Source organism: Paramormyrops kingsleyae, chromosome 6, assembly GCF_048594095.1.
Source record: "Paramormyrops kingsleyae isolate MSU_618 chromosome 6, PKINGS_0.4, whole genome shotgun sequence".
Taxonomy (NCBI): Eukaryota; Metazoa; Chordata; class Actinopteri; order Osteoglossiformes; family Mormyridae; genus Paramormyrops; species Paramormyrops kingsleyae.
Window position 1 is genome coordinate 14,191,587 of NC_132802.1, and position 17,467 is coordinate 14,209,053.

The window sequence follows — 17,467 nt, forward strand, 5'->3', positions numbered from 1 at the left end:
TTCATTTACGAGTGGCACAGACACTACAATGACTACCACCTGGAATGTTCCATTTGTAACTGACAATGGCAAGAAGGGAACATGAAACGCATGCGAAACGAACTTCGGTTGACGGAAAGGCGTCGCCACGTATGGCTTTGAACGGCATCCGCTTCACAAACCAATAGAAACGTTTGTTCGCCGAGGCGGGCCTTCTTTTCGAAGTCGGATGCAGGAAGAGACCAGGGATGCTAGCTAGGTAGCTAGCGTGCTAACCGGAGCGATAACGGAAACAACAGATTTCCCCCAAGTCGAAGAATGATGAGTTTGAAACGGCGCCTATTAATATACGACATTGTATTTTATGTATTACCATTATATTTCCTAATTGGTAAGTGAGCACTTTTTGTGTAGTTTTTGATAGTTCGATACCTAGCTAGCTATTAGCAATCCATGAATACGGATTCAAACATTTCAATAATTATGTCATAAGTTTACTTCTGTGATGCTAGTTAGCTCTACCAGAAGGGCTCATAATTGTATAACAAAAGATAAAGTTAATTTACTCTTGTTGCTGACTGCTGCGTGTATTTGATTGGCTGCTTTGTTGTTCTTGTGAACATTTTTGATTTTATTGAAGACCTTCGTTAGGCGTATATATCCAGCTGGACCCGTCCGTGTTTGATTTAACGCTGTGGGTTAGCTGCCACCCTGGGGGCACATCTGGCTTTAGTAACTGGTATTTTTGGGTTGTATTCATAGAGCTAGAGACCTGGATCCGGTCGCGGTTGTAATCTGACTGATTCTCAGCCCCGGCGCATCATTGTTTGCTGGCCACCGAAGGGCGTGAATCCCCCCCCCCCCCGAGTTTCGGCTATTTCCCAATAACATTTTAACGAAACGGTGCAATACTTATCCATGTTGCGGTAAAAGACCGGGTATATGCAAATACACCGCCGCCTAATCACTAAATTAATTATGGTAAAATCTGTTATTTTTTTTTTGCAAATGGGTAAAAAAAGATGTCTGGCTGAATTGATACAACTTAGTTTTCTTCCCCTATGATGTCAGACCTGTTTGCTGTAATGGCTGGGTTGTCATGAAATTAAGTCTTTAAAATCTTATCTCGCATAAATGGATGTGCCTTCAGATGGAGAGATGTGCCGAACAAGTTATTTCAAGAGTGGTGCAGATTTCATTTAAATTAGTTTACTAATGATAAGATTTATTCTATAAAAGGTTTGATGAGCTTTTTGCCTAAACTCGTGATTATAGTAATGTGTTGGATTAAGACAACTAGGGGTTTTTCTGGGGTTAAACTTCGGTTAATTGGTACCTAAATTGACCGAGTGTGTGGTGCGTGTTCTGTCTAGACTGGCATCCTGTCCAGCATGTACCCCATTCTATGCTGCCTGGGATGGGCTTTAGTGAAGGGCTTTGGCAGCACCATCTTGCGTAGCAGAAGATAGCCTGTGTCTTGCATGTTAAAATAGATTTGTCTGTCTTGTATTCTTTCTTAGTCTTGAGTTTGCTTCATTGCATAATCAAGCAGTTAATTGGTGCCAATAGAGCACAGCACAGTTGCTTAGCTGATTACTTAAAACGTGGTTTAAGGTTTGCTTGAGAAATGTAGCTAAATTGAATGATACGTTTATCATATTCTGTAAAGAGCTGTGAAATGAAATGCGCGACTTCCCTAAACGGCTTGCATTCCTACAGCTGGATAATGTACTGAGACAAATTAGGCTAAGTGCCTTACTTATGAGTACCTACAGCAGGGACCTCGAATCCAAATCCAGGCCTTGTTTTCAATTCTCCCAGGTAGTTGGTTTAATAATTACTGATTCTGATTGGCCACAGAGGCTTCATACCCAGCTCACAGGTAAAGGAAGGCTGGAAAATCAGCAAGGCTCGGACCTTGAGGACCGTGATTTTAATAGCCCTGATCTAGGTCACAAAAGCTGTGACAATAGTGATGAGAGGGATAGCTTTAGGGTTGGAGTCCTGTGTCCTGCCAATCATTTTAAGCTAGTAAGTTCCAGTTAAGTAACCAAGAGGAGATGAGTTAACCCAGGTAGTGACTGACTTTGCAGTGAAGTCTTATACTCACCTGCTTACCTTTATTTTAAAAATTCACAGGAGCACTTCCATCCACTGCAATTGATGTGTACACGCCACGGGAGGTGTTTGTGGAGAATGGTACGACGGAAATTCTCCACTGCTCTTTCAAGTCGAACCAAGTCATCAGCAGCGCGGCTTCTGTGTCTTGGTCATTTCAACCTGACGGATCAAACACCCCCGCCATAACTGTAAGGGATTCGGTTCTTTGAATGACAGTTTCATGTAATGTTGTTCAGTGCTTAACCTGTGATTGTGTTTTCTGTGCAGTGAGTGATAGCAAAATGAAACAGAGGAACTAATTTCTAGTGCTTGTGTGCTCAGTGTCAAATAGTAAATATAAACCCATGCTGCCATTTCCCTCTTTTGCATCTGTTTGTGGTTGTGAACTGTTTTCTCCATTTCACTGAAGGGCTTCACCTAATGGGTTATTTTGAACACAATGGTCTAACTTGTGAGAGATACAGTGACTGACAACATAGTTGAGGTGGCTTGTATATTTTTGAAGCTAGCTGGAAGTCTGCAGTTTCTCTGTTCATTCTTAGTAAATTATTGTATTATTGTTACTTTCAATAGGAGTATCTGCAGGTAAATTATGGACTATAATCAAGTCTGCACCAGAAGGTTCCCGTTAGCTTATGCTGTTATGTCTTTTAAAGGTAAAGGATATATTGAGTTTCTGACAGCTGAGTTTTTAGTGAACTCCTTTTTTTTTTTTGATCTTTTTCCTCTTGTCTGTCCAAACGACGCGTGTTTCCTTTTTTTCTTGCCCAGTGTTCCTTTGCTAAAACAAAGCTTACATTTCCTCACTTCAGATGAATAATGATATGTTTATGTTCTTATCCCATTTCAAATAGATATTTTACTTTTCGGGTGGAAGGCCTTATCCAGGAGACATTGCCCAGTTCAAGGAGAGGGTACTTTGGGCCGGAGACCTGAATAAGAAAGATGCCTCGATAAAACTGGTGAAAGCACAGTTCATTGACAATGGCACCTACACCTGTGATGTGAAGAATCCTCCTGACGTTGGAGTGATCCCATCAAGCATGCAGTTAAGGGTTGTTATGAAAGGTAAGCTCAGCATTGTCTTGGCTACATCTCTCAAGACTGAAGATGCCCATTAAATGTGCATTTAATAAGAATGAGATCATTGTTGACACACCGCAGCAGACATTGCACAACAATGAAACGTGTCCTCTGCATACCTAACCTATATGTGACATCGTGACATAGCAGGGGGCAGCTGTTTCAGTGCCCGGGGAGCAGTGCTTGGGGGCGGTACCTTGCTCAGGGTACCTCAGTGGTGCTTTGCTGGTCGGGCATTCGAACCAGCAATATTTCAATTACAAGTGCGCTTCCCTTACCATTAAGCCACTACTGCCCACTAATATTGGTTCAGTTTGCTGTGACATTAGTGCAAAGCAGAATTAATATAAGTAAAGGTTAAACCAAGTTAAGTTGGAGATGTAGTAGGCTAAAAACAAATAGAAGATAAAATATATCTAGTCAAATCAAAGTTTATCAACTGCACAGCAGTGAGTTTTGCTGCAAACTCCTTATAGTAAAGCAATAGAAATATGTAAAGAAAGTAAGTATAATAGTAGGGTTGGGAATTGAATGGGAAAATTTGACTCTTCGATCACACAGTTTTCTTTGATTATATGTTTTAATATTAATCACAATTATACGCGGAATCCCCAAAATAAATGTAGAATTAACACAAAGGGGAGTGCATGGGTCATTGTCACAAACTCATCACCATGACACTTTCATTTTCTCATTTTTAAAATTAGTTTGAAAACAGACTCAAATTAACTTTTTCAAAACAATGGCATTATACCACATGTACAGTGGTACCTCAGTTCTCGAACTCATTAGAACTTGAATTTCTTAAAAGTTGAACCAACCAGTTCGAAAATTTTTTAGCTTGAACTCTATCTGAATCTCAGAAGACAAAATGTGAACGCCGACCTAGGACAGCTTGTACGCACAGGGAAATGAGTCACGCGGCATGTCTCTCAGCGGAAACAAAGGGTAACGCTTCAGTCTCAGCCTCGCATTCGCTGTGATTGCATCGTGCATGTTTAGACTAGCTAAATACATATATTTAGACAGTAAAATACATTTAGACAATGATGGACTGTAACTAATTTATATAATAAAATACATTTAAAAAGAAAGATTTCTTATTAATTAATTTAATATTAATAATAAACCATTAATACATTTTAATGATAATATTGTCGTGCCGAGCGGTGACGGAACGGAGACAAAGGCGCAGACGTCAGGGTATCGGGGAATACGGGGTTTAATTACAGGTAAGGCAGGCAAAACGCAGACGGACAATACAATGACCGGACTGGGGAAACAAACTGAAACGCCGACTAAATACAGAGGGCTAATGACAACAACCAGAAACAGCTGATCACACGGGGATTCCACACGGGGTTAACGAGGGGGCGTGGCACACGGAAGGCGCAACCGATCGGGGCAGGACACATTGTTTGGATACATTTATTTTCTTACTTTACAAATTACTGTTTTGATAAATGTGCTTAGATTTAGTACAGTATATGCTCTCCTTGTTTTATCCGGTTCATTTTGTGTTTAAATGCTAAAACAAAAACATATTTAGGTGTAATTTTTTGGGGCCGGGAAGCAATTAATTGGTTTTCCATTATTTCTTATGGGGAAAATTCGATCGCAACTCGAACTGTTTAAGATTCGATCCGCAGTTCTGAACGGATTAAACTTGTAGTTATAAAGTAGTCGCAGTAGGCCATACGTGATATGTTATACGGTAGAACAAATGTACAAGTAGTTCTTGCGTTAATCATATTAATCAAATGTTAACCATGTATTTACTGTGATTCAATGTCAGTGTAATCAATATCTCTATTCATATCTCAAGTAGGAGTCTAGCAGTCAAGACATGTTTTGGTAAATTAACCAAAATGGGTGTATTTTACCTTGCTACCAAGGTGAACCAATAGAGCAGGATAATTGTGTTTGTTATACGTTTGAGCATGGTTTGTTGGTGTTTTGTGACCAACCAGAACTTAGAAAACCTTATCTGGAATTGAGAGTTATGGTTTATCAACTGGTTGCTCTCGGTGCTGGGGTACTTGGCACCTGGTGCCAGAATGTGATGGGAGCGCTTTGCTGGATTGCTTGAATAAAAGAGAGAACTTTGCTCACTAACTGAGAGGTCCGGAGTTTTATTCTAAGTGGCTTAACTAGTTATTAGAGAGGTGATTTATAATTTTTCTACCACAACATGAAAATAGTAAACCGATGTGGAATGTTCCTATAACTATATCAAATTCAGACGTCCAAAGAGAATAAATTGCAGTTTTGTGTTGCTTTCTCCATTAAGAATATTTTGTGTTTTGTACATATTGTTAAATATTACATGCCTCGTCTTGTCTTATGTTTACACTGCTCTGGGAGTTGCTGTCCCAATCTCGTTGTACTGTTGTGCAATGAAAATAGAGTTGAGTAGTTTTATCGTAGTTTAGTTTTTCGACTTTTATCTTTCCAGAATTGTGTATGAAAACCCATCATACCTATTGAGGTTCAATATTGTCAGTGTTCTGCGATGTGCTGTAAAATCCTTTTCTTTAATTCTTATTGGAAATCTTGCCTCAACTTCCCCTTTGGTTTCACGTGCCACATTAAATCATCATGTGTTATGTTTCAGAAGCCCTTCCCCAGAGCAACACTGGAGTTATTGTTGGAGCAGTCATCGGTGCTGTTGTTCTTCTTGTCCTCATTGTCTCAATTATCATCCTTGTAATCAAGAGGAAGGACTCCACTCATGCTTATGAGGGGTAAGACATACCCCCACCCTTTTTAACCCCCCACCCTCCCTGAAACTAAGGTCCATTGATGCCACAGATTTCTGAGGTGAAACTGTGAGAGTTATGACAGGTGCTGACGTGTCTTGATGGAGCCAATATAGGCATTTTAACCTAACTAAATTTAACAGGCCACTCATCACATGAAACAATGCAGAATTTTAATGTGTGAGGGTAAGTTCTGTTAATGGGGTGTGAAGTTCGAGTGAAATCAAATGCACTGCATAAAGGACAATTCCATTTGAGTTGGGGTAGCCTGGAAATCGTTAATTTCCCATTTACATTAAAATAGTGTGTGGGGTTATGTTTCTAGTCCTGTTTAGGAAAGAAAGCTGAAAATGTCTGTGTAAATTTAAACGTTTTCATTTGTATTAAGACGCGCACACACCCAGTCATATGGAATTGTCCATTTTCTTGTTAGTTGTAGTTTTAATGCAGACCCAGTTTGCTTTGGCATGTGCTGAAAATAAATGCTACAAATGTTCAGCTTATGGAATCCCTCCTCTTTACCCTGTTTGATGCGTCATTTCAGCATGTACCTTTTGCTGTGGTTAACTACCTTGTGAGTGCGGAATGTTCTCCGTTGAATACAAAAGTCTATCTTCCCTAAGTGGTTGTTGTATAACACAGATCTGCTAGTAGATGAGGACTCTGTCTTTGTTCTCTTCTTCTGAAGCATGACAGCCTTGATGCTTATCTGGAAATTTTTTAAAAGAAAAAAAAAACTCTTTTCTTGCAATAATACCCGTCTCGATGGGACTCCGTTTAGAAGTTACTAAAACATATGGAACTAACAGTGGGTTAATATTCTAACCCTGAAACTTTTCTTGACCCTGATCATTTTTGTACTCTAGGTAGCAGTTTACTATTCTAATAATTTTCATAGTTTTGTCAAGTCTCTGTAGCCTGGTCCAAAACCTCCTGAGAGGAGCCTTGTGTGTCTAACAGAGCGCTTTACCTGGGAACTGTGAAAGGGACCAATATGCCACCCCCATTGTTTTGCATAAAAAAAACAGATGAACTGAAATCCACATTAAAATGAACATTAATACACATCTGGAAATATAAAAATAAATTCTGCTCTGGGGGTTTGCAAAAGTGATCTTGAACAGGTATGAATATTCCCGGAACAGTCCCCTAGTCGGCCATTTGTCATCTTCGTTTGCATTTGTTCTCTCACTAATCACATTGTATGTCAGCATCTGTCTACTAAACAGCCCTTTCACTACAATCATCTCGCATCTTGCACTCATTTTCTTCTATTTGGGAAAACCTCTTTCTCTTGACTGGACATTGTGGTTTGATTTTGAAGTTTTCAAATGATTGAAACTCATTTTAGTCTAATATTCAGTAATCAAATGAATGCTCAGTAGCTTGTGAAGTTTCCATTATTTGCTGTGGACAACAGTGGCCTGTTCCATTGTGATGATATTGATCTGACCAAATTGAATATGCTGTGATCATCTTAATAGAGGTTCTAATTAAAAGTATTAAGGTGTGAATAGCAAAAAGCATTTTCAAAATTCCTGCTTTTATGATGTGGCAATCTTGTGTTTACGTTGGTTTGAAATGGATTCCTATAGCTTGAGTCATTGTACATGTTTTTGTAGTGTTGCTGCTGCAGTGAACCATTGTTTTCTAATGCTGAATTTTTATTCCAGTTTGAACCACTCCACAGCTTGTTGATTTGGTTAGCTCAGAATTATTTGGAATGATTAGCCAGTAGATTAACTAGATTTAGCCCTACTAATGAATGTTCTTTTTAATGTTTTTTGCTTATTGTAATGTTTATGGTAACTTGTACCATTTTATGAACTTTGCTGCATATATCCTTGTGTGATAGCTCATTTGCAGTTTAGTAGTTTCTTGTGTGCTTCACCACAATATCTGTTTGTCCATCTCTCATGCTGTCTTTTTCATTTGTGTGTCTCTCCATGGACATGCATGTCTGTGTGCATCTATTGGCCGCTCCTCGTCCCTGCTCCAAATCCTGTCACGTACTTGTGTCTGTGTCATCGAAATCTCAAATTCCGTACCCCCAAAACTTTAAAAAAAAAAAAAAAAAAAAAAAAAAACACAAACAAAAAAAAGTTGCACTTCCATTGAGAGTGTCAGTTCGCAAGCAACTCGGACGGGGAAGAAGGCTGAGTCCAGTACGGAGGGTTCGAGGTGTAGCAGTCCATCTGCCCCTGTTCAGGTAGGATCCCCTGGAGTGTTACTGTGGACCTGAGTGCATTGGTGGTGGGGCAGCTCTAAATGTACACACCGTTCCTTTCTTTTGTTTACTTTTTCTGGGTTACATATTTGACTGAAAGTGCTTTTGTACGTTTCTGTAGTTTCTTGATTGGATCCTTTTGAGGCTTGTATTTTTCTTTTTCTCTTATTGTTCTGGGATCTGTTGGGACTTGGGTGTCTTGCATGCAGTGTTTAAATGGTGACTTCTCCCGCCTTTCATCCTTCCCATGGTTGGGGGGGGGGGGGCACTCCCTCTCTGCCGCATATCAGTGCAGCATGCCAGAACGTGAAGGCTGGCATGTTGGTCTCATAAACATTTTGTGGCCCTATAAGCAAAACATTCCACTGAGGAATTGATTTTTCCACAAATTAAATGAGAACTCTTACCTTCTTGGTTGGTTCACTTGTAAATGTTTTTTCAGATGCTATATTTTTGGTTGTTTAGAATTGGAATTGGAACAATTGTATGTAAATGAAGCTGGCTCACTCCTAATGGCTGCATCAGTAAACAACAACAAAGATATGTCAAAGAACAGTTACAGAAACTAAGCAACAATAATCATTAAATAACACAAAACTGGGATTTGTAGTAATACTTTAGAACAGGGGTGGCCAATCTTATCCGCAAAGGGGCAGTGTGTATGTGGATTTTCGCTGCAACTCCCTAATTAGATTACTAATTAGAGGACTGATTGGCTGAAGAGTTCTCACACCTGGGTTTGAACAGCTGACCTACAGGTTATCCCAAAAACCTGCATACACACCGGCCCTTTGCGGATAAGATTGGTCACCTATGCTTTAGAAAATATAAAAGAAAACACGAAAGAAAATGCTGCAATGGGAATAACCTTTGAATGTCGCCATTAAAAAATGATGACATTACCTGTGCATATTTCACCTTGTTTATGTGTTTATTTGTCAATCTTTATACTTCAGGGGCCGGTGATATATGCCCAGCTCGATCATTCAGGGACCAAGAGCCCCAACTCATTCCACAAGATGGAGCCAGTGGTTTATGCTGACATCCGGAAACCGTAAGCCGTATTATCAAGGACTGAAAGGGACTGAAGTGCAGTAATCCGTCTAGCAAGTTCTATTTAGAATTTGTGAACAAAACCCCGCCCCTTTAATATGGAAATCATTGCATGTTTGTTAAATGTGTACTAAGAAATTCACAACATGGGTCATAGGCTTCACACTAATTTTCACACATGTGGAAGACTGCTAGTCTTAATATTATACTGGTGCTTTTTTGCTAAAGGATGTGTGTTGTAGCCACATTAGAGTAGAAAAGAACTTTGCTGCCTTGAAAGATGCATCAATTTTCTTTTTCGTTTCTTATGAATTTTATGCGTCAGTGCTCAAAATATGTGTTTTACTGCCTGGGACAAACTGGTGGTAAAGTTTTCTGGTTGTTAGGCTCCGGGCTGGACTGGGATTAAAAATCGGCCCTGGACTTTAGGGTACTCTTTGGTAAATTTTGCCAAGGGGGAAGATCCCGACGACGGGTTTTGCCTGCCTGCTTACCAATCGCCCCACCGGGAAAATGTCCAGTACAACAAACAGATGACCAGTCCAGCCCTTGTTAGGCTGATGCTGTTGTTATAGCTAAAACACTATATGCGTAAGAAGGACTGTATGTAAGCAACTAACCCTTTAAGAGAAGAGTTTAGTCTGAACGTAATCCGAGCCAAATTAAACAAATGTACAGAAGTTTTTTTTTTTAATGTAATTTAGTAATTCAAAATGACTAACCAGAGTAACACAGCTCATTTAAAATATGCTGGTAAGGAAAGATTGCATCCTCATGTTGTGTCTTAGATCGAGTCTTTAAAAGCTAGCTGTAAATCTGTAGCGATCGTTAGCCTGTCATCGTCTTAACTTTGACAACATTTACAGGAGTGCAAGCAGTATTTAATGGCATGTTTCTTAACAGTTAAAGTAAATTTGAAGTCTTAAATACAAAAGCTGTAGCATGTGACAAATATTGAAGCAAAATGGCATTTTATAATGGTAATTATTCCCAACTACTTTTTATTTTGTAATACAAAGGTACAAAGCATCTCCACTAATACTGAGCCTTTGACACAAATTTTGTCTTAAATCTTGAATCATTTCCAACCTGCATGTGCAGGATTATTCTGTTACTATATTATTTTTGCAGTGCTGTAAGACACGTGGTATGTGGTTAAATCAATGTGTAATGATACAAAATAATATGGTAAATTGGTTCACATTCCGGGAAAAAAATGCTGGTGTTTTATCTTGGCTGTGCAGTAGTTTTGTAGGTGTTTGTTACTGTGTAGTTTTTTTTTCTCCTTATGATCCATCCATTATCTGCTGCTTATCCGGGGTCGGGTAACAGGGGCAGTAGTCTGAGCAGGGATGCCCAGACCTCCCTCTCACTAGCCACCTCCTCCAGCTCCACCGGGGGAATCCATGGAGTTCCCAGGCCAGCCGAAAGATATCAGGTTTTTTTTTTATTGGTCTTTCAGATATCCAGCTTGACGCTCTGCCAAACAAAGTGGATTTTTTTTAAAGTAACTCATGTAAACGTGTTATTGGTTTTTTCCATTCAAAATGTTGTGCTCATTTTATTATTGTATTTTAAAACAATCTGCACTATGTGCTGTAGTACATATCCAGACGGTTGAAATCTATTTGTTTATTTAGAAAATGTTTGTCCCAAATGTGTTGTCTTAAAACTGGATGGTGGCAAAAATGTAGTGCCTTTAAAAGTTCCTGTACTAAATGCCACATTTCTGTCCAAATCATTTCCTCATTCTGCGTGCTTTTTATACATGTTCAAGAAAACATGCTTCCTGTATCAATCTAATTTTTCTATAAAAGAAATTCTTGATGTGATATCTGCTCTTAATTTTAATAGTAGCATGTGTGGATTACATCAGTAGGCTTTACTGCCCAAGCATACATTTTTATTAGTTATCCATCAGGAATTTGCAAATTAATGTCAAGTCTATGTATAAATGTAGAATCGTGAGTTTTGCTGCTGTGATCATGGAATCTGACCTTTTCAATAAACACCAATTGTTCATGATGGAATGAAAATACTATCCAGTTACAGTGGAAGTCGTGCTGAGTTCATATAAAAATGTAATCGCCAAAGACGGATGACCAACTCCAGTGCCAATCCATGTCTCTGTTAAAAACAGTAAATCCAGATCGCGTCGGCAGAAAAAGTCATTTAAAATAAAGATCTTATTTGACACGGACCTGCTGTTAACCAAGGCCACCTTTGCCGTGGATTGAGCCGCAACCTGGCAGCATCGAGAGAATTCCAGAGGGCGGATGTTCAGGTAATTTACCCCGCCGCTTCGGACGCGCAGCCTCGGCGCAGTCGAGCAGTGGGGTCCTGTGCCGAGCAGCGGAAAGGTTTACGTGACAGGAGTATCTCAGGTCCCAAGAGCGCCGCGCCACGTAGAGATCTCCATGCGTTGGCCAGACCTCAGCCAGCCGCCATGGCCATGGCTGCGCAGGAGAAACAGTTACTCCTCTCCTGATCTTTACTCGGAGGCCTCCGCGTCTACTCCTCCGTCTACGCCGTTTCTTGCGATGAGAGGTGCAGCGAGGTAGCTGACGAATACACTCGGCAGAGGAGTGAATGAACGAGGGATGGCATCTGCTATGTGGGAGAGGATACCCACTAGAGACCACCGAGGAATAGTCGAGATCCAGTAAAACATGTTTTAATATGTTTATAACACTGATAATTGGATTATTGTAAATACTTAGATAAAGGTCATGGTGTTTTTAAAGCTTACACGGTATCCAGTGTTGTCCCCTATACTTGAGTTTATGTGATTTCTTTTGCAGTTCTTAAAATTTGCAAGATATCACTTAACCGGCAGCACACTTCCTTGGCAGAGGACTGCTCTCTACTGAGTAATAGTGATAGAGAATATTTGCACAAATGTACTACATGCCATGATTATCTTACCTAAAAAGATTGTCAAATTAAACAGGCTATCATTGCCTCTAATTTTGCCTCTCAAACTGAAGTTTGTCACAAGATAAATCACACTCGTTTGACATATTTAAGAGAGGCTTGATAATCATGTGTCACATTCATTAACCTGTCACTAAAATTTCGGGATGTTTGTCGCCAAGATGCTTTGCCAAGTTCAACCTGTTGGCTCCCTTGGTCTCTGTGGATCTCAAGCGTATTTTACACACGTTTTGCAGTGTCTGTTGGCTTGCCCTATTTTGCCTTGTATGTCCACTTTGTCAAGCTGTGGAGGTTTGGCATCAGCATTCGTAGGCCCAACCCAAACCGGTCCCTACACACTCCGCCTTCATTTGCAGTTCCCGAGACCCCTCGCCATATTCGTGTCTCTCAAGGGGGAGTGGTCCATTATGCTCTCAGCAGTGATGAAGGCCAAGTGATGAACTGTAAATAAAATGTGTACAAACTTTGCTTAATCAGTATCATAAGACCACGTAACTTGTCTTCTCACAGTGGATAAACTTTTTTGATTCTCTTAACTCGTACAACTCATAATACTTTTTGAATGAGCCATTTCATCATGTCACTACATGATGCATTTCATTTCCTGTATAGAAGACTGAACAAGGTGGAGCAAGAGTGAGTGTCTCAAATCTTTCTTGCAAAAATTGCCTTTAGTTTTATTCTGCGTTCCATTTGCCTCGGAGGTCGAAACTCAAAACTGGGAATGACGTCACACACGAGTTAACAGCAAGTCACAAAGTCATTTAGCAGTACCAGGGACCTATTTCAAAAGAGCACGATATAATTCACATCAGATTAAATGCCCTTTATCTTCGTTCATTTATGTTGCCCAGACCTTAAATCCGGCTTAATGAAACAGGCCCCAATTCTAGCCTGGTTAATTATTAGCAATATCAGTGTAATTATGCAGTATTTTGCACATAAAAATGCCATAGCCAGAAGTCCACACATAGCGGTTGGACAGTAGGCTACTGTGTGTAGGACCGATTTACTGAGCCACAAATAAAACACAGCTGCTAATAAACAGTATAAAACTACAGCTTTGACTTCTGTTGATAGCTAAAGGATGCAGCCATTTTGAATTCTGAGCTCGGGGGTTGTGTTGATTCCTCAGAGTTCACGAGTCGGAATTCCGACTTGAGGGGACCTTCCCATTGAAATTTCTGACTAGGAACTCGGAATTTGAAATAGTTTTGTATTCCCACAGAATACTTTTGCGATCCTTAGCGAAAGTTTTGCGATCCCACTACAATTGCCCACTTAAATGCTGCAACGTGACGGCAAGAATAAACCTAAATAATACAGGCATATCCTGTAAAGTGTGCTTTAAGCTTGTACACCATGTAACTTTTAATATTATGTGTTTTGTGCATATTTATTAATAATTGTCAATTCTGACCCAGATGTGTCGTGGCATGTATAAGAGTGGCTGATGACTGTTCATCTCTGGTTAAAATATCCACTGAGTTAATTTACTTGCAACATACAGTGGGGCCCACATATCCACCGCCTGAAACTCGTATGTTATTAAAGAAACTACAATACAGTTTCATGAGGAAGCCATTTCGTCACGCCAAAACATAACACATTTCCTCTTTGCTGTAAAGGGCAACGGGAGAGGGTGAGTCTGTCTCAAGTCTTCCTTGTGAAAATTCCATTCAATTTAAATGCATTGGTGAATGTGTACAGCAGTGATATTCCACCAGACCATGAGAGGGCAGATGTATTGCAGCAAACAGAAATTCAAGCCAAGGTAGTGAAGTGAGTAAGCTTTTTTATGAACAGTTTTAAAGCTGTTAGTCTAGGCTTGGGTGGTATTGAAGAAATGCAGCAACAGCATGGCGCTGTATTTTCAAGTCCTAAATCTTTCCGACAAAATTAGCCGGGAACTTCTGCTTTGTGAAAACCACTGCTGCCACCTACAGCAAACACCTAGTTAATTTCCTTGCACATGTGCAGTCAAAACATGAGCAAAGAAATCTGAGGCATTTCTCAATACCAATAACATGAAGATCATACTTGTAGTCTTGGCAAGACCGGTCTTGCTAACTTACCTCCCAAGAATGAACTTGGGGTACAATGAATCATGGAATCAGTTTCATTTGGCAAGCATGCAACCGATATATCCTTGATGTTTGGGGTGGGGCGAGAACAACATTCGGGCAAAAATGGAGGACTGTGCGAGATGTGATGAACGCAAGACTTGTTTGAATGCCAAATGCTTTCATTATTTTAGGCTTTATATGCTATTGTTCCTGGGTTTAACCCAAAACAGTTAATTCAAAATTTCAGAGTGTCCTGCAAGTCATTTGAGTACATCTGCCAGTGACTAGTTCCTGCTCTTTAGCAGTCGAAGAATCAGAGATGCATTCATGGATGAGCTGCGAGTCATGCATGTTAATACACACGGATGCACATAGCTGTCACGCATGTATGCATTCACCTAGGCGATACGTGGGGCAATGGATTGTTGTAACAGTACTTCTGCTGCTATGACAAAAAATTACAGTACATATTAACCTTCATACCACAAATGAAGTACGAATTAGCATGAAAAGGTTAAAATGCGGGGCGACATGGTGGTGCAGTGGTTAGCACTGTTGCCTCACACCTCTGCGACCTGGGTTACATGTGTGTGGAGTTTGCATGTTCTCCCCATGTCATCCTCCAGGCACTCTGGTTTCTCCCCACAGTCCAAAGACATGCTGAGGCTAACTGGAGTTACTAAGGGTGCTTTTCCACCACACAAAGTACAGTACTTTCACTAAGCCATTGACTTCCAGTCAAGTACCAGTACCGAAAGTTCAAGTACCAAAAGTGCCAAACCAGCTGGGGTACTTCTTTGGTACTTTGGGGTGGGACTTGTATTTGCTGTCAATTGGTTATGCAAATAGCCTGCCGCTGAAACACAAAATACACACAGCGAGAAACTAAATAAAAAGCGGTAGAAACAAAAATATAAAGAAGTAAAACGGAAGGATGGACAAAGAAGGAAACACAGGCTTTAATCGCCATATGGTCAGATAAACAGATCCAGCGGGATTTGGATGGCACGACTCGAAATAAAAAAGTTTTTGCCGTTTCGAGCAATTCAGTTTCCCTATGTTTCCCCTGTCGCGCGCTGATTTGTACACGGTTTCGCTGTTGTTTTCATGTCTTTTTACGAAGCTCTTGAGGTAAACAAGCCATATATTTTAAAACATCACATGCCTTTTCAATGTTTTTTGTTTTTATAGATAAAATTTTTTAATTTGCTGGATAGAGATATTTCTTGATGAAAACGGTATAGTATTGCTTATAAGACTATATTATATGCGTGACGATCTACTGTATTCACATGTAATAATGTACCTGAGTGATTTTCAGACATCTCACGTACATCTTTGCCTAAATATTAGTGCTGTAGTTCTCGAGACCGGTCTTGTGACCAATTTTTTGTGGTCTCGGTCTTGTCTTGATCTTGACGCTATTTGGTCTCGGTCTTGTCTTGGTCTCGACCCTATTTGGTCTCGGTCTTGTCATGGTCTCGGACATAGCGGTCTCGATGGGATGGGGAAAAAAATGTTGTCGGTGGCTCAGATTAGTTAGGCCTATTGAACTTTCTTAACCAGTCAATGACAACGTATTATGTGGTATTTTGCACATACAAACACCATAGCACCATGTCCACAGATGGACAGTACTGTGTGTACAACCAATTTAATGAAACACGAATAAGACATAAGTGCTAATAAGGAATAAATAACTACAGATTTCACTTCTGTTGCTAAAGGGTGCAGCCATCTTGGATTTTGAAGTCAAGATTGCAGAGGTTCCTTGACTTTCTGAGTCAGAATTCCAGCGTCAGGGGGCGTTCCAGTTGAAATTTCTGACTAGGAACTAGGAATTTCCGACTTATGAGTTCAAATAGAACGCAATATAAATTAAGCTGCATTCCATTTACCTCTAAGGTAAGAAGTCGGAACTGGTAATGATGTCACACTTGAGTGAACCAACATTCTGGTACAAGAAGTCAGAAAGCCATTTAGCAATACCAGGAACCTTTTTCCAAAAGCAGGATTTCGGGCTAGCCGGATAACATATCAGATTTATGGTCTTTATCTTCGTTCACTTATGTTTAGCTCAGACTACCTTAAATCTGAGAAGTTAGCAACATGTCCACAGATAGTACTGTGTGTATGACCAATTTAATGAAACAAATAAGACATAAGTGCTAATAAAAGGTATGTAACTACAGCTTTCAGTTCTGTTGATGAAGGGTACAGCCATCTTGAATTCGGTGGGCGGAGTTGCAGAAGATCACCTGACTTGCCGAATTGGAATTCTGACTTCAGGGGGAGGCCCATTTGAAATTCCTGACTAGGAACTCAGAATTTCCAACTTAGGAGTTCAAATGGAAGGTAGCATAAATGATACTGTGTTCCATTATCTCTGGTTGAAAGTCAGAGCTGGGAATGATGTCACACCCAAGTTAACCGCGTTCCAATACAACAAGTCAGAAAGCCATTTAGCAATACCAGGAAGCCGTTTCCTAAAGTGGTATGTTTTACTAAGCAGTAAACAACTTGTCTGTTTTAAGGTACTCTAATTTAAATGGCCTTTATCTTAATTAATTTACATTTAGCCCAAACTACCTTAAATCTGAGAAGTTATCCGTCTAAGCAAGAAATCCAGCTTTTCTGAAACAGCATCCAGTTCTAGCCAGATTCATTCATCAAACACTGCAGTAACATGTCCTCAGTTAGCAGCTGGACAGTACTGTGTGTACGACCAATTTAATGAAACACAAATAAGACATAAGTGCTAATAAAGAATAAATAACTACAGATTTCACTTCTGTTGCTAATGGGTTCAGCCATCTTGGATTTTGAAGTCAAGATGGCAGAGGTTCCTTGACTTTCTGAGTCAGAATTCCAACTTCAGGGGGCGTTCCAGTTGAAATCTGACAAGGAACGTGGAATTTCTCACTAATGTTTGCTAGGTTAGGTGTACTGTATTAAAATGCATTTTCGTCTTGTGATATTTTTGCCTTGCGTTAGGTGTATTGGGACGTAACCACAGCGTAACCTGGGGAGAGGCTGCGTAGGGCAAGCTTCTAGCACATGGGCCAAGGTCGCCGTTGCCCTATACATGCCCTACCATTAAGGACACTGAGGTCAAGTCGTCAGTTTTGTTTCTGCAATTCCAATAACTACAATCCATTATGAAGCACACCCAGGGTGGGCTAACACTTTTGACCTCAGGATTTAAAAAATCCTGACTATGGCCCTGTCCCTATAGCAGAGTGAGC

At 40.1% G+C, this 17,467-nt stretch overlaps 1 protein-coding gene across 3 annotated transcripts; it reads left to right on the forward strand.

The window, feature by feature from the left end:
- Positions 1-180: 180 nt before the first annotated feature.
- Positions 181-11,247, forward strand: mpzl1l (myelin protein zero-like 1 like). 3 transcript variants are annotated; one of them, XM_072713721.1, is made up of 6 exons: positions 181-370; positions 2,119-2,288; positions 2,955-3,168; positions 5,798-5,927; positions 8,046-8,151; positions 9,126-11,247. In XM_072713721.1, exons 1-6 carry the CDS (start codon positions 298-300, stop codon positions 9,225-9,227), a joined length of 795 nt encoding a protein of 264 aa, XP_072569822.1. In that variant the 5' UTR covers positions 181-297; the 3' UTR covers positions 9,228-11,247. The 3 variants fall into 3 exon arrangements, with proteins under 3 accessions (XP_072569822.1, XP_023695974.1, XP_072569823.1); XM_023840206.2 differs by lacking the exon at positions 8,046-8,151; XM_072713722.1 differs by lacking the exons at positions 8,046-8,151; positions 9,126-11,247 and adding an exon at positions 6,086-6,438.
- The last annotated feature ends 6,220 nt before the right edge of the window (positions 11,248-17,467 follow it).